This window comes from Sturnus vulgaris, chromosome 2, assembly GCF_052056855.1.
Source record: "Sturnus vulgaris isolate bStuVul1 chromosome 2, bStuVul1.hap1, whole genome shotgun sequence".
Taxonomy (NCBI): domain Eukaryota; kingdom Metazoa; phylum Chordata; class Aves; order Passeriformes; family Sturnidae; genus Sturnus; species Sturnus vulgaris.
Genome location: NC_142244.1, coordinates 41351572 through 41373669, shown reverse-complemented (window position 1 = coordinate 41373669; position 22098 = coordinate 41351572). Strand labels below are relative to the sequence as shown.

At 41.3% G+C, this 22098-nt stretch overlaps 2 protein-coding genes across 2 annotated transcripts; one reads left to right on the top strand and one right to left on the bottom strand.

Annotated features, from left to right (window-relative positions):
- Window positions 1-240: 240 nt before the first annotated feature.
- Window positions 241-6743, top strand: VSTM5 (V-set and transmembrane domain containing 5). Its single transcript, XM_014877576.2, has 4 exons — window positions 241-423; window positions 3462-3791; window positions 3892-4032; window positions 5550-6743. The coding sequence occupies exons 1-4, from the start codon at window positions 339-341 to the stop codon at window positions 5591-5593; spliced, it is 600 nt and encodes a 199-aa protein (XP_014733062.1). The 5' UTR covers window positions 241-338; the 3' UTR covers window positions 5594-6743.
- Window positions 6744-9379: 2636 nt separating this feature from the next.
- On the bottom strand, window positions 9380-22061 carry MED17 (mediator complex subunit 17). The gene is made up of 12 exons (XM_014877564.2): window positions 21784-22061; window positions 21321-21487; window positions 20672-20891; window positions 19190-19326; window positions 19010-19094; window positions 17725-17877; window positions 16807-16937; window positions 15572-15756; window positions 14515-14652; window positions 13584-13701; window positions 12239-12398; window positions 9380-10310 (listed from the first exon to the last, which is right to left on the bottom strand). The coding sequence occupies exons 1-12, from the start codon at window positions 22013-22015 to the stop codon at window positions 10105-10107; spliced, it is 1932 nt and encodes a 643-aa protein (XP_014733050.1). The 5' UTR covers window positions 22016-22061; the 3' UTR covers window positions 9380-10104.
- Window positions 22062-22098: the final 37 nt, after the last annotated feature.

The following is a 22098-nucleotide window of genomic DNA, read 5'->3' as shown; positions in this document are numbered from 1 at the left end:
TCCTCGGCCAGGTGTCCCGATCCCAGGCTCGGCTCCAGGCTCCGGCCGCCCATCGCGCTCATTTCCCGGCCGGGCGATGGCCGGCGGCCCGGCAGCGCCTTCCCTTCCTCAGCCAATTGCATCTCCGGCCGGGATCGGAGATCGCGGGGTGTGATCGCCGGGGGCCGCTGCGGGGGGGAGCTGGGAGCAGCCCCGGCGGCGCGGCGGGAGCGAGACGAAGAGGAGGGAGGGAGGGAGAGAAGCGGGACAGAGGCCTGGGGCAGGCAGCCCCCGGGGTCGGGCCGCTCCGGCCTGCCCGGGCACTTAAATGCAGCCCCTGGGGCATCGGCTTCCCGCTGATGAGACCGCTGCAGGGCTGCCGAGGCCGGGGCGTCGTCGTGGGGACCGTCACCCTCTGCCTGGCCGCCGGGTGGGCTCTGCAGAGTAAGTGTCCGACTCCGTCCCTGCCTGCCCCGCTCCCTCTCCCGGCCCTTCCCTCCTGCTCCTCGCCGCGATTTCCCTCCCGGCTCAGCCCCAGCGCCCGACATCGGCGGGGCGGTGCAGAGCGCTCGCCGACCCCCGCCCGCAGCCGGCGCTCTGCCCAGCCCGTCCGCAACTGGGAGCGGCTGGGGAGGGGATGGGCACGGGACGTACCGACACTCGGGCAGGCATCGCTGCTCTCTGAGGGCTGGGCATGGCCAGGGGAGGCTCGTCCCCGCTCCTGCTGCTCGGAGGGAGCGGGGGAGCCGAGCGGGAGAGGCGCGGCCGCGTCGGGAGCGCCCCATGTCCCGGCCGCACGGCCGCTCCCGACGGGGGCGGCCCCAGCAGCCGCCATTCTCCTGCTGCTTTTCCAGGACACCGAGGGGACAAGGTGTGGAGGGGGAAACAACCCCGGCTAGTCAGCCCGAGGGGTGTTGGGTCACGCCGGGAAACGCGGCGGTGAGGAGGGAAGGTGGGATCCAAGCCAGCACCGCACGGGGGCTGAGGGGGATGGGGCAGCGGGCACAGAGCCGTCAGCTCCTCTCCCAGAGGGCCTGAAGGAAGGAGGATGCTGCCAGCCCACCCTCCCCTGCGGGCCAGGCTGTCAGTGCCGCCAGGGAGTTCGGTTTGGTCACGGCACTCCACCAACAGAGGTGACGCACCAGCAGGACACCAAAGGGTGGAGAATCAGTCCGCAGGGTTTCAGAGGCCCTTTCTAGAGTTGTCTCCCCAGTTTAGAGCTCCTGCGTGGAGGCCCCTTGTTGCCAGCGTTTGTTTATCTTTCCCACTGACTGCCCAGCACACTGCATGCCCAGCTGCGTTGCCACGGCCAGGTACGCAGAGCCGCACTTCCCACTTTGACTCTTGGCCAGGCAGATAGTTTGCAGTAGAGCAGCGTGCCAGGACGGCAAACTCCGTGAACTCTGAGCAGCCCCTGTACCCTCTTCTCCTGGGTGCGTGTTTTACTGGGTGTGAAGGGGCTGGTTTTGCCAGCAGCAAAGCGCAGGCACCTTGCATAGGGCGCTGCATGTGGGTGTGATGTTTGCTCTCCGGCCTGGTGCAGATCTGTTGGGTTAGACCGGTTCAGGTGATCTAGGCACACTACCTACTAAAAATACTTTTGAATGGTTAGATACTGCACTGTGCTTTTTAGCTTTGCATGCCAGATAGGGACAGAATATATTTACAAATCATTTAACGGAAAGGTTTAAATTCACTCTTTTTTTTTACATTTACCTTGCAATCACATGTTCAAAACAAAGCCTCTCTAAAAACATGAAAGGGTCAGTGAGGAGAGACACTCACCTCCTGTCTGGTCAGAAACAGTGGGAAAGGCCTTTAAATAAACACACGGACCAGAAAACAATTGGAACAATTTGCAGTGATTACCAGAAGTTCCTGGCTGTTCTGTTTCTGTAGCTGGCACAAACCTCGTTTTCACAGCCCTGGTTAGTCTCTCCTGCACACAGGCTGAATCGCAGACCACAGCTCAGCTGAGGATACACTGAGCTGCCTGGAAAGCATGATGTTCCTGCAGAGGGACTGGGCAGCATGAGTATGACAATGATCATGAAAGGGGGAGCCCAGGAGTGTTAATCTTGGAAAAATCCTATTTAGTACTGTAGATGAGGGCCTGGGAATTGAACTGGCTTCTTGAGCTCCCTTACCTTACCCTGACCAGGAGAGTTAGTAAATTCTGCTACAGATCCCAAATACAGTGAAGTCAGGCTGTAATTCACCCATCTCTTCCATTTGTGATGGATGTGGAGTTTTGGCCATGGAGAGCTCCTATTTTAAGATTTTTTAAAAATATATTTTTATCCCTTGGAGATTTTTTCTTTGCCTTTCTTAATCATTTTTATCCCTGAAGACTGCAGAAGCTCATCCCCAGGTATCCTGCTTTGCCCTAGAGTGCAGTGTAGCTGAGGGTCTCATTCTCACTCCCCCACTGGGTTACAGACATTTACAGGTCAGCATTTCTTTTTCGTTTTGCTCTTGCAGTCAGGCTATTCCCACAGTAGAGCAGGTGAGCTACTCCAAGCCAAACCAGGAAAAGGCATTCAACCTTACTCTGTGCTTTATCTGCCTTTCATCTACTTTGATTTTTGTGGGTAGGTAACAGGATTTCAGTCTTTAGCCAAGGGTCTCAAACAAGCCATTAATAAAAAGAACACATGTATGCCAGTTAAAACTCCAGTGTTGGTGTTCATCCAAATCTTCATGAAGAAACACCAAATGCAAGCAGAAATTATTGCAGTTACACATTAAACTAAGCTGTCAGTTCAGTTTCACAATGTCATGAACAGCTCCATAATCGCATCAGGAGGAAGTAGGTGAGAATTAAATATTCTTTTATATGCATTTTTGCCTTGATATTATCAGGAACATAAAGTCCCTGGCTTCTCATGAAACTGCATACCTTTGGTGACGTGATTTATCTGCACTGGCTTATTAACTGGCCACCTTTAAGAAGCTGATATTTCTACTGTTGATTGCATATCTTGAAAACACGACACAAATCCTTGCCAAGACTTCACATGCTTACGCCAACTACAGTTCTTGCTTTTGGGGGATGGTAGTTAACAAATATAATAGATTACCTTGGACATGGCAACTAAACTTTCCATTCAAATGCAGGATTTTTAAAGAGATCCAGTTACTGATGAACAAAAGAAAATGGCTCAGTTTTCAGAAAATGTAATGCTTATCCAAAATTCCTTTCTATGTGGATGTTAAAACATTGAAACATATGCAATTACGTGTCTTTTATGGTGGAAGCATTTTTGCTATCACAAATTATAAATGTGTATATAGTCTTCAAGTATGTATGTTACTTTTATAAAAAGCATAAAGAAAAAGGTATTGAAAAGCATAATCAATCCTCTCTTAAAACAGATCACTGAAATAGGTAAGATGAATCACCAGGATCCAGAGGTTTCAACATGCCCTGGGCAGCTGGTGCAGCATCACCTCCAGACTCATCACTCTTCTTTGTCTTTCAGCTCCTGGAGGAGTATCATTAGTTGTCCCGCAACCCAACATCAATGCAACAGTGGCACAAAACATCCTCCTCTCAGTTGAATACTCTTGCCGAGGCGTGGCCACCATTGAGTGGAAGCATGTGTCAAGCTGGGGCACCACCAGCATTGTGGAGTGGAGAAGTGGGAATTATGTCAACATATCCACAGTCTACAAGGACAGAGTGACTACTTTTGAAAATGGCTCTATACAGCTTCAGAACGTGGGCATGAGAGATGCTGGCTACTATTTTGTCACTGTAATGGAGGAGCATGGAACCAATGCCTATGGCACCATTGTAGTCAATGTTTACGGTACAAACTAGACAGGACTTCTTGGCTTTGCCCTGTGTTTAAGCATCAATCTACTTGTAACCAATTTTATAATACTAATTTTTTTCCATTTTCCCTACAGAGATTATCTATGAAGATTTGCATTTTGTAGCAGTTCTCTTTGCATTTCTCGCTGCAGTATCTGCCATTCTAATCTGCTTCATGTGGCTGTGTAATAAATCTTTGCATCTATTTCAAAAGAAGACAACACACAAACTAACAGGTATTTCTCTTAAACTGTAGTCAGGGTATAGAGTCTTCAAGCATGAAATTTGAGACTAAAATTTGTACCATAAACGTGCTATACAGGGCCACTGAGAGCAAGACTGAAGTACTCAGATCAGTTATCCTGTTCTTATTAGCTGAGGCAACTGAATAGCAGGTGTTTAGTTGAAAAACAATCCACAGGACATCTACCTTATATGTTTCACGTTAGAAATAATAAAATACTTCCCAACACTGCTGATTGCAAAACTTGAGGAGAAAAGGCCAGAGCTGCAATAACCCCCCATCAAAGGGCAGAAGACAAAATCAAGAGCATCAGCAACTCTCTCAGAGTTCACATCAGCAGGGTGTATCCTAGGTGAAAATATTCAAATGACCCTTGGGAGTGGCCCCCACCTCAGTTCAATCCTCAGTGGAGGATTGCATCTCCTCCTCTCAAAACCCCTCTTTACCTGTTCACTTTTGATCCAGTTGCAGACTCCAACAAACACTGAGTAATATCAAAACTTGACACTGAAGACAACAGGCCAAGGGAACACAAGGGCTACACTGAGGGGACATACTAGAGAAGAAATTTCCAAGCCACCACCAGGAATATTTGGCCTAGGCAGAAAGACAAGGTGCATATTATGGGCCTGGATCAAGCTCTTAGGCACATCTTCGAAATGGGAGGTTTCCTTTACCACTTCAAAGTATTTCAGATGTTTACCTCCCTTCTTGGTAAATGCAGATCCACTCTTGGTTTGCTGCCCTCTAGGTAAAAGGTCTGCATTTCTTCTGTAAGTGCTACATTACAACAAGCAGCCTAGCTATCAGTATTTTACTAGACTAACACAGATACTCAAGCATCCTAAGATTCATGGCCCAGACTTCATGTCAACTCTGCAGAACCTAATAGAAGAAGAAATTAACTTGGTTTGAGCTGCCTCTTTCTTTCTGTTGCTCACCTACAGCTCTTAAGGGCTGCTGCTGTTTTCATGGTGCATACACCATTCACAAGTTTCTGTAGCCACTGAAAACTCTCCTATCATGCCAGAATATACAGGATTTTGTTTAGATAAAGCCTCTTCCTCCAGCTGAAGCCAATCTTCCTGCAGGGCTGAACTGAATAGACATATTCATGTAACATATGGCAGAGTTCAGGAAAGCATAGTTCTAGAAACTTGTGTGATCTCCCAGGAAATGGTCTGAAGTAGAGACCTAATTTCTGCCCCAGTTCTATCTCAGAAGAGCCCTCCTTTCAGAAGTCATGAAGAGAGATAGAAGAACGGGCCCTGTGGACTAAGTTTTCTTAGTGCCTTTAGCCTTGTACTGGAAGAAATCGTCGTCACTTTAAAGATTGTGAGAACCTCTTTACACAGTTAAATATTTTGAAAAAATGTATTTAAAACCTAATTTTAGATGAGCAAGCTTGAGCTAGTATTAAAAAGTTAAAAATGTCTCAGCACAGTTAATTTTGGAATATTGGCCTTCCAAACCATTTGCCAATCAATAACAATATCCTTTTATTTACAGCAAGTACAACAGAAGAGATTGAACTGGAAACCATTGAGTGTTAGCCAAGGATTGTATCATAATAAAAATAACAATTCTACCTCAGGAGAAAGTATTGTCCAAGAAAGCAAGAACAAACCTAGAAGGTAAAATGTTTGTGACTACTGCAGAAACATCCTGACTTGCAAAGTAATTAAATCAGCAGTGTCTGCTGGAGCTGTTTTGACCTGTTAAGTTTTTGGTTCTGCTAGGCAAGGTCAGAGTAAAAAAGGAGTATGCTTTCATGCTGAGCATGAACACATTTTTGTGGTTAGCTAATAAAATCTACAGCCTCTACCACTCTTAAAATCAACCAACCTACCAACCAAGTCTCTAAGATCAACCCATAAAGGAAATTATCATGGTCTTGAAGGACACCTGCATTTTGGATACAGCAAGTCTCCTATTACAGACAGAGTGGTCATTAGCATCCATCAACATAATAAATTAAATATCTAATTACAGTATTACATTAAAAAATTAATTGCAAGCATCGAATCCTGTTTATTGCACCTATGCTGCTACTTTTGGGTGTAAGCAATTTCCTGAAGCTCTGAAGACAAACAGCAATTTTTCATGAGACAAAACTAACTTTGAAAGAACGCCGAGCTGGTCAAAGTTCTCCCGCTTGTGTTTCTAATTGTTTACACTGCCCCAAGATGGACGTTAACACACATTTGATGACATTGCTAGAGCAGGTGGTTGTACAAGGAACAGTGCAGTCAGGCACTAAAGTGGACACTGTCTATAAAGATTAGAGAGGTCAGATAAAATACTGACACACAACACCAGTGGGGTGGCAAAGTACTAAACAGTTTTGTTGTGAAAGATGTCAAGTCCTTTGCAAACTTAGTCCTGTGATGAACAATCTATCTGAGAAGTTAAAACAGCATTACTTCGAAATACAGTATTTACAAATACAGTTTAAAATTGCTCTTGTTGAGAAGCCACCTTTGCTTTCCCTATGCTGTAAGAAAACATTAAATGACCCAACTAATGTTTTCTTGAATCTGCATATTGCACGTATTGCAATTCTCCACCTGTAGATCTGTTGCGTGGACTAACATTTGTGTTTGTCAGTGAGAGAGCAGTTAACTGACCGAGTTCCAAATTATTCTGTTTTGCTTTTCTAATGAGAATTTTGCAGTGTGAAATAAACTTTGAACTTGGAAGACACCATGGACTAGTCTGTGCCTGTAGACTGCCACATGGTTGTTTGAGTCAAACTGCTGCTACCTCCTTTCTCACACTTATCTCACTTGCTTGCAAAAACCTTTTACAGGACAGGCTGACAGAGCTTTCCCTCTGGTCAGGGACTGGGATGCTCAAATGCAGAGGTACTATGGGCTCCACTTGGAAAAATGTTCAGGGAATTTCTCACCAAGTCCATAATGATGCAGGTAGGTGCCAAACAAGCCAAAGCACTCCGTGCACAGTACCTTTTAGCCATCCCATACTGAGCTGGCCTTTTGCAGTACAAAGGGCCTCTCCCACTCATACGTTAAGGTACCAGGTTCAGCTGTTTGCTCCTTCCTACATCTAGAACATGTCAAAAAACGCGAGAAATTACATAAGTATTAGATACGGCACAGACAAGTAAGAGTTTATTCCAATTCTCTGCTTTAAACATACACTGCCCATCTTTTGTGTCTTTGAGTGAACTAATCTTTGACAACGGGGAAACTCTAAGTGCATCTATTTCAATCATCAAATTTGAATTACTTGGGAAAGCATACTGACAGAATATGGAAAACATTATTAGGGGTTCTTTTTGAGCCCTAAATCTTAGACTTTTAATGGAAAAAACATTAAAGCACTTTGAATGTGAAGCCAGGTGTTCGACTGAGCTGAATATACAGCAGGTGCTCTGCCAGACTTAGAAAGTACAAAAAGTGCAGCTCACATACAAAACCACTATTATCTGCTAACGCTGACCTGAACACTGCAATTGCCAGAGGAATTCAGGAAACATATTCAGACATGGATAACCATTCCAGTGCATTGCTGTCATTGCAGAGGTCACATACACATTTAAACGACTATGTTTGAAAGCTGGGATGAAAGCAGGAAATGAACATTAAAATTCTCCAGTTTAAAATGTACTGCAACAAAAGAAGTTTACAACTAGCACAGTTGTTCTACCTCCTCCAGGTTGGCGGAAGTCACTGCAACTTCAGGCACCCATCCTTGGCTGTTGAACCTGGTGTCAATGCCACTCTTAGGCAGTAATATCCTGTATGAACAGCAGGGACTCAAACAGTATTCAGTGAGAACATCCAGCCTGTATATAGCTTTCCTTATAGACAATTCCTCACCCAAAAATTTTAGCCACAATTTAACATGCTTACTTTACACAGGTAACGTTACTTTAAAAATACTCACATTTTCCTGAAAATGACGTTTGTCAATATGCATTATTAATGTCAGTATTTGAGATACAGAATGTGAGGCTAAACTCTAGCAGTTTCTTGCTACCCTGGACCACCTGAAGTCGTATGGAAGGTTGTTACAGTAGAAATTCAGAAACTAATAGCTGTTCTTACTATAAACTCCCTGCAGAACAGCAGCAAATTTAATATTTACAGCATTCCAGATAATCAAAGGGATTAAGTCATTTTACTTTTTAACTTGAATTAAAGAGAAGTTCACCAGATTGCTTTGGCAATCAATTGAAAAGGTCTTAATCATTCACTTGTCAATTGTCATCATTTCATCTTCAAAGATGCACTACCAAGTTTCAAGACTGTCTGTCAGATTTCTAAACAGTCTGTTTTCCATTAAAATTAGTAAACCCTGTGTATTCAAGTAGAAAACTCGGACTCTCCTCATCTCTAATAAATCTCTTTTTTTTGTTATTATTATTGGGGTTTTTTTCCAGCTAGACCTAGAAATCTTGACAAGTGTTTTTGTGCTAACATGCAGAGCTTGACCTTCTGCAACACAGGAGGTGTCCTTTTCAGGAGAGAAGTCCTGCAACCATGAGATTGTAATAGCTCCACAGTGATCTGATTATTTGGTAATGAAGAAATTACTTGATGAAAAGGCTATTGCTACAGACAGACCTGTCAATTTAGGTTAAGAACAATAAAGTGTAAAGACATTTCCAAGTTTCATGACTCATCTTCTAATTATTAATAAAAAATTTGTTGTGTTGGCAGGAATCAGAACAGCCTCATCTAGCTGGATGCATGAACACATGCATCAGGCTGTTGGCTGAACTGTTCACCAAGGAAAAACCACCCCTCTCTGCCTGTAATCATACAGTGTCTGCTGGCACCTGGCATCACAGGGGTCGCATTAGGCTCAGCCCTGTTTCAAGATCAAGAGACTATTTTCAACTAGGGCTTTTAATTTCCATCCACTGTCTTGGGTAACACATGAGCACCTGAAAGGAAAACTCTTTTTCTCTCTTAGTTCAGTCACACAGAAGCAAGTACTTCGAGGAACTGAAACAAGATGCTCTGTGCTGGCCAACACCAATATAAGTACAAGAACTGCTTTGGATACATGATGAGCAGCAGCTTGCTGCTCATTTTCCTACAATTACTCTTTATACTAGAGAATACAACAAAATAACAACTGTCACCATGGAAGTGTGATGTTCAACTCAAACGTGTTTATGTGCAAGAAGTTCACATAGGTTCATATAGACAGACAACACATAAAACAATATGGACGTGAATATGAACAATATGGACGTGAGTTGACACAGACAGGTTGCACAGACCTTAGCACCTAAGTACCAAACAAAATGAAAGCTTTGTTGAACACCATACTGTAAGTTTCAAGAAAGCTACAATTACAACCAAAACTATACAAAATGTGACTTTTTTATTTTGAAAGAACTCAAAAGAGCTGATATTCAGGAAGATATTATTATTTCCCTGGATGATAATCATGGAGTATACAGGAGAAAGACACAGATGTGCAAGTGTGGAGGTTAACTGCATGATAGTTACCTCCTATCCAGTCACTAAGTCACAAGTCACCCACAAACTAGAATTGTCAGAACTTTGCAAGCCAAGTAAAACCCTTTCCTCTATATTCTTGCAAAAAACAAGGTCAAAAAACAAGCAAAGTAGCTGACATCACACAAGCCATCAGAGAGGAAAGACTTTTGCCATAGGCAGTAACACTCTCAAGTTAAACTGCCAAGTAAACATATTTCTCAAAAATAAAGGGGTCACCCAGAATCCCCATCAATGGACAAAGAAATTCCAACTCAAGAATGCTTCAACTCAAGAACTACCAAATTTAATTTTATAAACAAAATATACATTAATTACTCATCTATGTCACTCTGGACAGAGAAATTTTCAAAGATAAAGCTGAAAGGAACTTCTACAAAAAATTCTATGTATTTTATATGCTACTAAAAAAGGTTTCATTACAAATACCAAAATGGCTATTTCTGTACAGGAAATAAATTTGATTTTGCTTTCTTGAATTGGCACATAGCTCCCATTTCCCTTTGCTGCACCAGCAGTTATCATTGCACAGAGACACTTCAAACCCTCAGAGAGAGGCTGATGCTTCCCTAGCAAGGCGTTAGGGCAGCCATGAGGAGTTCCATTTTATACACAAAGTTACGCCCTTCCATTTTATTCCACTGCACTTCCTTGAATGGTCCCCGGAGATGATTCCACTTGCTGTCCTGCAGGACATCGCCCTTGGGGAGATCCTTGCACTGACTCCGTGGGAACTGAACCATGACTTTGCTGCCGCTTTCCGGACCGTTACGTACTGTGGTGAAAGGAGATTTCAGTGAGCATTTTTTACACTGTATGAATTCCTCATACTAACTATTCTTCCTTGTGTATTCTATACTTTACTCCTACTCAATTCCAAACATGCTGAAAGCAAACAAGGTAAATTAAGTCCCTTCCTTTCTTTTTCAAAGCTTTTTCTCTGGATTTTCTCTCCCACTTTGCTATGATTTTGTTGCTTTAGCACTGCATATTCTTTGTTAGATCAAGACAAAGAAACTTTCAATAATCCCCAAAATGTACACCTTATAAATGCATTTTTTTCCCCACAATGATGCCAGGAAGGGCAAAGGCTTCATTGTTCATTCTTTCCTTGGATGTATTCCCCACTATTCTGTTGCAAAATGTATTGTTTCTAGCGGATGTATCTCAAATAGACAGGATCTAAGTCCCTAGGCAGTTACTTTTAATCACAAAATTTTGTGAGACAGGTGGAGGGGTGTTGGTGCTTCGTTGGCTTGGATGAATTTATGTGTTTTCATGTTGGGGAGTGGTGTGTGTCGGCTTTTTAAATAAAACATAAATAAACAGAGAGGTACCACCTAGCTTTTCCCTCATCTACCAAGGTAACCTTCTATCAGGGTAACTGAACATAATTTCTCGTTCAGAAATTGATGCCAACTACTCCCCATCACCATGTTCTCCATAGTATGTTTAGAAAATTCCTCTGAGACTATTTTTTTCCTCCTCATCTTCCCAGTAATTGCAATGAGGCTGATCAGACTGCAGTTCCCCACATTTTCCTTCTTGAATATAGGATGTAGCATTTTGCCTTCTTCCAGTCCTCACGAGCCCTTCCTGAGCCTGGCCTTTTAGAGATGATCAAGAGGCTTTCTAGTAGCATCCAATCAACTTCCTCAGCAGTCATGGATATATATCCCACCTGGTCCCATGAACTTGTGTATGTCTAAGTCTGTTCAAATGTTCTCTAACCTAGTTTTCCACTACTGAGGCTCAATCTTTGCTCCAAAATTCCCATGGGTCTCATAGATCCATTTCTGAAAGCCAGTCTTAAGACCAAAGTAAAGAAGGTACTGAGTACCTTGGCCTCCTCCACATCCTGTGCCACCAGGTATTCTCTTTGTTTAACAGCAGTCCCATATTTTCCCTAGTCTTTCCTTTGCTGCTGACATATCTGTTGAAGCTCTTCTTGTTGCCCTGTACATCCCTCGTCAGATTCCTTTCCTATCCTTACCAAAGCATGCTTGGATAGTCTCTCTATATCCCTCCCAGGTCAACTACTTATAATCTCTAGGAGCTTCCTTCCTATGTCATGAGTTCAGCCATGAGCTCCTTGTTCATACACACAGGATTTCTGTCACCTTTGCACAACCTCCAGAACATTAGGAATGACCATTCTTGAGCTTGAAGGAGGTGACCCTTGAAAACAATAATCAAACAGCACTCCCAGACTCCTTTCCATCCCATAGGATTCTTTCAAAAAGATCCCTAAAGAGACCAAGCTCTCTTCTCCCTAAGTTTGGAGCTGTGATTCTGTTGTTTATCCCCTTCTCTCAGGATCGTGATGGTTTCTGTAATCTCTTTTTTTAATGCAAATAATAATAATACATATAATTAATTAGGTATATTTATATATTATATAGACAAATATTTATACAATATTTATCAAAATAATATATTTAAATAATGTATTAATATAATTCATATTATAGAATATATATGTAATTTTCCATGGTAACTATAAGAAATATTTTCAAGCCTGTGTAAATTAAATCAGGTTTATATTAAGTGATTTCTTAGGCAAGGTGTTGATTCTATTTAGATCTCAATTCCATACACAAAAGAGAGAGTCTTGACTTTTACAGCATAGTATCAATTTATCGTAAAATATTCTACAAACACTCTCAGAAAGATCTGACTTCTATTTGCAAGAGGAAACACTACCTGAAATGGCATAGTCTCCATTTGGTGATGCCACAGTTATTGCTGATGCATTGCCAATGCTCTCCACCGGCCCCAGACCAACGTGATTACTGAAACTCAGCACATGCCATCCCATAACTTTTGCAAGCTGCTGAACTGCATGTACTTGGTGCTGCGACATCTGAAACAATAAGAGGTTTGTTTTCTGTTCAATATTTGCACACCACAGAATGAACTGTTTATGGGGTTTAGCAAGACTGTTTTCTGTACAATAGTTATTTATAAAAGTGACTTTAAGTTCTCTACTTTCAAAGGAACTTTTTTTATATGATGGTAGAGTTTTGTGTTATTTGAATTTAGACTAGTTCCTCTGCAGAGAGAGAAGACCTCTATTATGCAGTTAAATGAATTTTTCATAGGTATATGAACCTTAGCCATTTTATTTAAGTATTGCTTTTGATTTACAAAAATCTTTTTAGGTCTCAAAAAATTAATTTGTAAACAATCCTGTCTTTCAGGAGAAAAAGACTTCTCCTGTAAAAGATATAAAAATATGAGTATTAGCAGAGAAAATTCAGAAAAAAAAGCTGAGGTTCTCACAGGCATTATTATCTCCAGTAATGCTCAAGTGTAAGCACTGAGCTCTAACAGCTTTGGAGTTTAAATGCTACTGTTTTCCTGTATCATGACTTAACCCTTGTAATAAGTATCCAGCACCCTTCAGCAGTTCTCTGTGAATAAGACTGACAACACTTGACCAAAAAGACACGACCTCAGCAGAATCTGTTTGCACTTGTTTCTGTGTCATGGAGTTTTATATAACTGCAACAGGCTAACCACTGTTATTAAAGACCTGTATTTTGGCTATTTATAATGCATAGTGGGGAGATTGTTACTTCTGAATAAAACCAGCAGGTTGTTCTAAGCAATTAAGAAAACAGAGTTCATTCAAGTATCAGCTGATTTAGTAACAACAGATGCAAAGTGAGCATTAACAGACAATGTTGAAATGACAGTAATTGTGGGTTCATTAAGAACTTGGCTGCAGTAAGTTTCATATATAGAATACCTTATTGTCTGCTATGATTACCACTGACTTGTTTCTCCCATAATGAGCAGCATAAAGAAATGTGTTTTAAATGGGAGGGAAAAATTATTACGACTACTAACCCTAGTAAAAAATGGCAATACATTTTAGTAACAGTTGTTAAAGACTCTACACAAAGTGAAAATTCAGTCACCCAGCTTCCCATCTTCACTATCTTAATTTGAACTTTTGAATATTTTCTACATAGATAAAAGTGAGATTCTAACTTCTATTTCCCAAACATCATGAGAAAGGGAAGAATAACATATGTGAGTCTACCTGAGACAAAAGGAAATCCTGCAGTTCTTGTTCTTGATGGGACAATGTAATAACTCTTCCATCTCTATGCACAACTCTGATTTGTTCAACTCCAATGTTCAGCTGTAGTTGAATGGATCTTTGAAGACAAGATCCATATGTATTAAAAAAGCATTAAAACGCTAATGAAAACTAAGAACACAGAATCCCACCCAGTCATTGACAATAATTCCTAAGACAGATGGTGCAAAGCCTACAGAATATGACAGCAACTCCAAACATTCCAGTTTCATCAGTCACCACAGCAGCTCCCTCTCTATGGCAGGTGACATATTCCGTGGCATGCTCAGACCTGGCCTACCATTTGCTCAGGTCAAGGAAGCCTCACAGCTCCCTGCCTGCCCCTGTGCCCAAGTTTCCTTCCAGTTGTGCAGGGGAAAATGGTGTGTTCTATGCTACAGACAAGACTCGGGCAGCTTATGTACTCTGGAACCAAGACTGGAAATGCACCAATGACTGCAGGTTGTCCCACACTGTGGTCACAGCCAGAGAGCACTGCTCCAAATGGGAAAAAATGCATTGATGCATTAATGAATTCATTGCTAGTCAGTCTGCAGGCATTTATTTCTGGAACATGAAATCTCGTATTTCAGTAACAACGTGCATAATTATTGCATGAATTACATGAGTTCAACATTTCAGTACCTATGCAACCAAGCTAGGACTGAGCACTGATGAGCTTTCCAGCACATCAAATGATACTTTGTATTCAGTCATCTCTACCCAAAGTAAATCCCACCCCCAAGTGCCCCCTCTCATCTTAAATTCCTTCTTTGAAAGGAAACTGTACTATTTAAAGATGTACTAGACATCTTCATTAAAGGGTAAAGAGGGTGATGCTGCCTTTGCTTCATGCTTCTACAACTAAAAGGACATGCATTTTCATACTTACTTGCATATCTGCTCATATCCTTGAGAAGTTATTAGAACTTTAACACTGGATTCATAAACATCATTGATATTGGACCAGTGAGCCTGAATCTGAGGATCCTCAATACGACTTGCCAGACTGTCAATGGTTCGAGCAGTTCTAGAAGATAACAGCATAAAATGCCTGGATTATTATGTGTGGAATATGGCTTTATCTTGCTTACAGGAAGCAAGGAGGTTATTAGATTTAACAGAAACACGTGGATCAAAATTATTTTTCAGCACTGTTCTGGCACTAATGAAGTACGCTTGTTTATTCTGTACATTTTTCATTCATTCTGCAGCAGTATTGAAGTGGTATTACTCAGTATCAGGTACTGCACTACAAAGAAGACTAAAAAAGGATTTATGCAGTTTGAGGTATGTAGGGACAATTATCAGCAGCTTATGTTGCAACTGTCACAGTTGCAGGTATTTTTTTCTTTTTACTAGATGAATGTTGTTTGCTCATATTTTTTTCATAATTTTTGGTTCTTACTATTTGGACACACACATTTAGAGAGCTACGGAATTACAGCTTGGAAATTCTTTTCAGGCCTGGATCTCTCCTGACCCTCAGGTCCATTCCCAGGCTGACAAGCTGACTACAGCTTCAGTTAGGGAGGCAGTCTCCCAGGGTGATAATATGGTGAAAAACAGAATGGAATTCATAATAAACATTAACACCTGGTGTCTTTCCCGTGGGATACATCCTGAGGTACTGTCCCAAGGATGTTTTTCCCAATTGTCCAATGAGCTACTGTCCTGTCCTAGCTGCACGTAACACACTTTAAATACGAGCTGTCCATACAATAAAGTTGGCCTTTTTTCCCCAAAGAGGTCCGTGTGTGTTGCTGTCCTTTCTCTCTCTTTGCAGTGCAGTAACCACATTAGTACTTACAAAATTTTGGTTCTTAGTACTTACAAAAAAAACCCAACTGTATTAACCGTGAAGGAAACAGCAGCTAGTTTTAAGAATACTTAAATTGTATTCTACAAAATGGCACATGTTTCTGTAACAAGAGTATCTTGTGACCTACCTTCGTCTCAAAAAGATATGCTTTGCCTGTTTTATGATCTTTTCCAGAAGTCCTTCATTTGACTGTAAAGAACTGATTTCATTTTTATCAAAAGCCTGGGGCCCTGCAAGTCTCATTCTCTTATGGCCAAAAGGTGCACTAGCTGGATGTGGCATCACTGTTGAGCTCAGAGTTTGCTTGTGACACTGCAACAACCAACAGATATTATGAAAGGAAGGGACCAAATAATCTATCTGCAAGAAATATCATGTATACTACAATATGTTGCTTTACATCAGATTTTTTGATTGTACGTACTTTCAAAAAAGTACAACTTTTTAATTTTATCAACCTGACAGCACTTTAAAGACAGATTTTCATACTTTGCTTCCCCCATTTATATGTATCTTTCAAACCTCATAGAAAGTAATTTAAAAAAAGTGTTAGCTAACAAAAATTTGGTAGTAGCTCCTACTAGTAAGTCTTCTTTATATACATCTATGGAGACAGAAAAAATGGTCACTTAAAAACAAAGGAAGCATTTTAGATGAAAAAAAATTGAAGTACAAAAAGTTTTAGCAACATGTCCAAAGTAAAGAAAGGAAATCCACAGGAAAGGTGGACACTGAACCAAAGCTTCATGAACCCGAAATCAGTGTTTAAAAAACTGGACTGTTCCACATAACTGCATGACTTGCAGAGCCATGCTCTAAGGAGTTGAACACCCTCTGGAACATAGTTTCAATTCTACTTAGAGATGCAGAACTGTGCTTCTTTCCTGAAGAGACACAACCTCAACCTCGTACCCCATGTTATTCTGCTAGAATATACAAGAATTTAAAATGCTGAAGCAGAGAAGTGGACCTTAAAATAAACAAAGCTATTACGGCAATTGATTGCTCCTTCATGAGGGTATGGCCTGACCAGATGCTCACTGACAATGCTTGGTAAGCACTATTAGACATAACAAAAAAAGGCAGAATTGATGAACTCTATTGGAAAAGCTTTGCATGGCTTTTCTGAAGTGAGCAGCCAGGTCTGAGGTTAAGTAAAGAACTAGCATTCCATGAAAGCATTAACTGGAACTCCCAAACCACCCACACCCATGGAAACCAAGCAGTAGGCTGCCTTCCACAAATGGATGGAGAAGGACTGGCCTCTAGTGGCACTCAGCTGTTATACCAGTGCCACACACTAGGCAGAAAGCTGAACAAAAGCCCCAAAACTCCTCAGTACTTCAGCCACAGATGCAGTACCTCTCTGATAAGTTGATGCAAATTATGTTCCAGAACATAGAGATGATCCTCTGGATTCTGTTTTTCAGAAGCAGCCTTTTGTGACTTTTTATCATTGGAAGAATGACACAGAGAAATAGACAACTGCAAACCTGTACAAAGCAGATGGAAAAAAAAGACTTTAAAAAGTGAGCACTGACAATTTTCAAGGTTGCTACTGAGAACTGCTTTTCGTCATGTTTTATACTCAGTAGTTTAACAATAGGTATTCACTGTATGAGAGAAAAGAAAGAATGATGATGGAAAGCACAGCAACAAAGGCAAGTAAAACCTGACATTCACTGAAGTGTTGACAGGTCAACTGTGAACTCACCAGGTGCATTTCACATCAATTTCCATGAATCAATCCCACACAAAAAGGAAAGTCCCCAGGAATTCATTGCTTTCTCAAAGAAGGAGTGATTAACTGTCACACACATTTTAAACAATCCAGAAATATATTCTTTCCATGATACAATCAGTTGTGTACCCCTTGTAAGAACAGAGGATTCACTACTGACTCTGAGCCACCTTAATGATGTTTAATTATCCTCACTCAAAAGACCATTTGCTTTTGTTCTTCTGAGGATCCATAAACTCAAGTCTTAAATTTCTTTTTACATGCAATCCAGGAGCAATGACTTATGCACAGCTCCAAACTGCCACATGCACATGGCATTACAGCTGACAGTTTTAAGTGCTGCTGACAAAGATCATAACCACAAGGGGAAACAGGGTACATTAGAAACTACTGTACATTTGTTGAAATTCTGTTTTTCAAAACCTTTGAAAATCAAGGAGTTTGTTTTTTCTTTTGTAAGGACAGAACATTAATAAAGGTGACAGAAATCAGTATTTAAGCAAGTAACTGTAGGTTAAGTATCTTAAAAAGCTTCCTACCTGGGAAAGGCTGGGAGATTATCTGATTTTTCACTACAATGTGAGGAATCTGTGATTTAATTTGAACAGCTTCTCGTGACAGCTGGGCAAAAATTTCTTTACATAGAAGAACATTCTGTGCGGTCTCCAACTTTGTCTGCCAGTGTGCAGATCCTGAAAAGTATAAATCAATGTTTGCAGGAGGGAAGAGCAAAGAGAAGCCACTTTTTTTTTTTCAGATGCCAGATAATATGCTGTAACCAGGTGTGATCACTAAGATAAAGCAGTCAGTACCTTATACCCAAATTGAGTATTATCAGAATTTTATTCCAGTTAAGCAAGCACTTCAAAGTAAAACTAAAACTAATTTTGATTCAATTTTACATATATGCATATTGTGAAGTGCAACACCTTTATGGAACAGTGTATTACACTCCCAGACCTTCTGTGAACTCTCCTTATGAACCTCTGCTCCTTATGTTGTAATTTACTTTCAGTAACACTTCTGGCTTTATTAAGTTCACTCTATGGTGAACTACCCAATCATGTTCAGTGCAAGAATGTGCTTTCACAGGGTCTACAGGCCCAAAATTCTTGAGAGATTCTGGGGTGGGCAAGCACACAAGCTGTATAACGTACCCTCAATACCATATGAAACACCTCACAGTACAGCACTCTGTGTACGTTCAGGACAGCACCAGCATCTGTATCACACACAACTGTGAAATAAAATCCTGCTAGTTTATTTCTAACTTTAAAGACTAAAGGATGGCTTTTTAATCTAAAAGTTTACAACTTCACATACTGGCACATATTAAATGAATCAATGTACTATCTGTCAGGTGAGCTGCTGGTAATTAACACACAGACCACCAACACAGTTTCAGATCCAGATAAAACATATGAGCAACAGACACCAATGAGATGCATTTTGGGCAGAGTTAAGAGTGAACAATTATTAGTTCAACTGAATTAATGGGATGTAACTGACTGAAACACAACACCTCAGTCTGATTTCAGTTATGGGCTCAAACTTTTAATGTCTAACAAAAGGGGCTCCAGAATACTCAAAATCAACCTAATAATTTTGTTTCAGAACTGAATAAATACATATAAAAAACTGGAGGAGCATGCTTCGAAAGCATGATTTCCAAAGCCCAAGCAGCACCCATACAGAAAATTTCAGTTTAAATAAGGGAAGTCTTATTCATTCTTCTTCCCAGCTGTAAGCTGAAATTTTCAAATAAGCATCATATGCAAACTCATTCCTTGACAACATATTCACAGAACAACATATAAGCTATACCTGGTTTTGATTTTGGCAAGGGTCTTTTAAAGAGATTGACTGTCCCGAGGTCACCAATGTCTGGTGCTTGTTTTTGAATAGAAACCTAGACGAGAGAACAGTGTTTAATGTTTGTTCTCTGTTGCAAGCATACAAATCTGAAACAAAACTCCACTAGGTTATTAGGTATCTCTGACAAACCTTGATGTATGCTGATCCCTCTAAATCACTTGGAATTTGAACATCCAAAGGACAGTAATCCTCAGGTATCTTTTTATCCAGGTCAATGTCAGTGTTCTTTATCACCTCAAATGTGCCATGATGAAGAAAAAGGGAGCCTGAGTAAAGAAGGACAAAAACATACACATTAAATGTTAAGCACCCTCTGCAAATGTTTATCTCTGTTTTGGAACAATATGTATTTCTGAGTCTCCAAACCTTCAGAGCTGCACTTCACTCAAATTTCTTAACGACTTCTTAAAAAAACCCAGGTAAATTAGAAAGCTCATGCCACTGTATCAGCATCTCAATCCTCCACTGTGCAATGTGCAATATTTTACAGTAAGTCAACACAGAGTATTTAATAATTATGGGGAGAAGCCAAGAGTTTTTCAAAATTGAGTCATTAGGTGCAAGGAAGGAGGAAAAGAAGATATTTGATTAAAAAAGACAAAAAAGTAAATGTGTGAAGTTTTGCGAGTATTTAAAGGTACAACACCCTTACTGATTTAAAGGAATTCTGATGATCTTTGGCTAGAAGTCTTAAAACTATGACCATGACTATAAAAGATAATTCTATAGCCAGTCATTCATGAACTGATAAAAGCAGATACCCACATCTGTCCTAGCTGCACACCTTTTTCATTCAGGGCACTGTTCACCTTGTTCAGGGTAAATCAGCTAAAAAAGACACATAGCCTGGGGTACATCTACAGCATTTTCATGAACAAATCTAAATTTGTCCTTCCCTTCTCTCATCTATGACAACAGGAACTCAATACATCCAGTTCTGATGCCTGCTTTGTACCTACATCTTAAGTTCTGTGTGATTCTGTATTTATTTTGTTACTCCATAATGGAATCTAGAACCCTGGGCTGGTCACCCCCTTTAAATGTAATCCATGAATTAAGGCATATTCACAGCATCATTTCTCAACTGTAGGAATAACAGGTATCATAATGTACCTTCAATGTCACTCTTTAGTGATATGGTTTGGTTTTACCTGGTGTGAATTCTGGGGAGCAGGGAGTTAGACATCATAAGCCTTTTGGATCCCTTCTAACTTGAGACATTCTAGGATTTTCTGACCTTTGATTTAAAAAAAAAATGTAACCCACTCTTCACTTTTTTTCAAGTGCTTTTACACATCAAACGTAGATAAAAGCCAAGGATTTACAAAGTCTGCCTGTCAACTGATCAACTACGTTGCAAATGCAGTATTATTTTTGTGAACAAATTCTTAGTAAAATCCTACACAGTTAGCCTTTAAAATCACTTTCTGGATTGAAGACGGCAAGATATTTTCCTTGCTACTAAAACAAGAGTTCTCCCTTTAGAAACCTGTCTCATAAATATAATAAATTCACATTGAAATTATTTATTATGAGATATTCTCTTTTTCCAGTTACAAAAAGACAATGTCATAAAATACCCATTTTTGTGGAAAAGATCCTACTGTTTACCTGCACTTCTGTAGCTCAGATCACCAAGAATTTTATCTCCCACTTTTCTCAGCTTCCAGTGTTGTCTCAGTCTCAGCAGTTCAGAGTTGAAGTCTCTTTGTCGCTTATTTTCCTGATTTTCAGCAACTGATTTGGATAATCTTTCTGCACCTTTCAAGAGAATCTGAGCTGCTCCAGCCAATGACTTTTTTTTTGAAATCAGCTGTAGAAACTGAGGATTCTAGTACCAAAAACAATAACAACGAGATATTTGCACTTTAATTCACAAAGGATTATTTATTATTTTTTTACTATTAATAACTTTATTATTTATTTATTAGTAGTAGAAAGCAGTAGTAGTGGAAACTGATTTATGGTGATTGATAAGTTGTTTTTCCTGGATGTCCAGTAACTTATTCAGAATTATTTTCATACCAGCATTATACAGTTGAAAGCAGCATTTTGACTTAGAGCTTCAGCCAAGAGGCTTCTGAAATTTGCCTCAACTCCCATTCCCAGCTTTACTCTGACCCTCAAAGCACTGCATTAGCACATCAACAGGAACATTTTGATAAATTTTGTACTGATCACATGCGAAAAAAAAAAAAAGCCCATTGGAATAAAATCTTTAGCATCAAGCCACACAAAGTGCTCAATTGCTACAACATACTTGTTTTGGAGGAAGGGGATCCTGCGCGACTGGATCTAGAGTCATGAACTTTTTATCCTTCACGATGCTAAGAACGTCATACAACACACACATCTCAGTCAAGGCACTTCTTAAGTTGTTCCTCACTGAATCCCAAGGCCAGAGGGATGGCTGAAACTTTACCAACCCTAAAAATAAAGCAAGGCAAAACAAAGGAGCTTAAAAAGGTGCGGTGTAAGGCCCAGTTTTGAGCCACAGAGAGATTAAAACGGCACGAAATACAACACGATATCATATCTGCTGTTGTCCTTTCCCACTACAGTGTACTGGGGCTCGGGCACGAATATTCTGAGCTGCACACCACGGGAACCCCTGGGGCAAGGAAGGCAGGCCAGGCCCAGCCACCCGTGGAGCTGCAGGCCGGCACCGCCACAGCTCGGCGCGCCTCCGCCAGCTGCATCCCGGCGGGAGAGGCCCTTCTCACCTTCCTCATCCTCCGTCTCGCCCGGCTCGGCCCAGGGCCGGCCCGCCGAGCCCGGCTCGTCCTCCTCGGAGCCGGAACCCTGGCTGAAGTCGATGCGCTGCGCCAGGCGCGCCAGGTTCTGGGACATGGAGAGCGGCTGGAGGTAGGTCTCGCTGCCATCCAGCCCCACCTCCTGCACCTGCTTCTCGCACGCCGACTCGATGCTGATGCGCACGGCCGGCACGCCCGCCATCTTGGAGCGACCCCCGCCCGCACTCGGCAGGGGGCGGGCCCGGGAGGGGGCGGGGCCAGCGCCGGGCGGACTCGGCCGTTTCC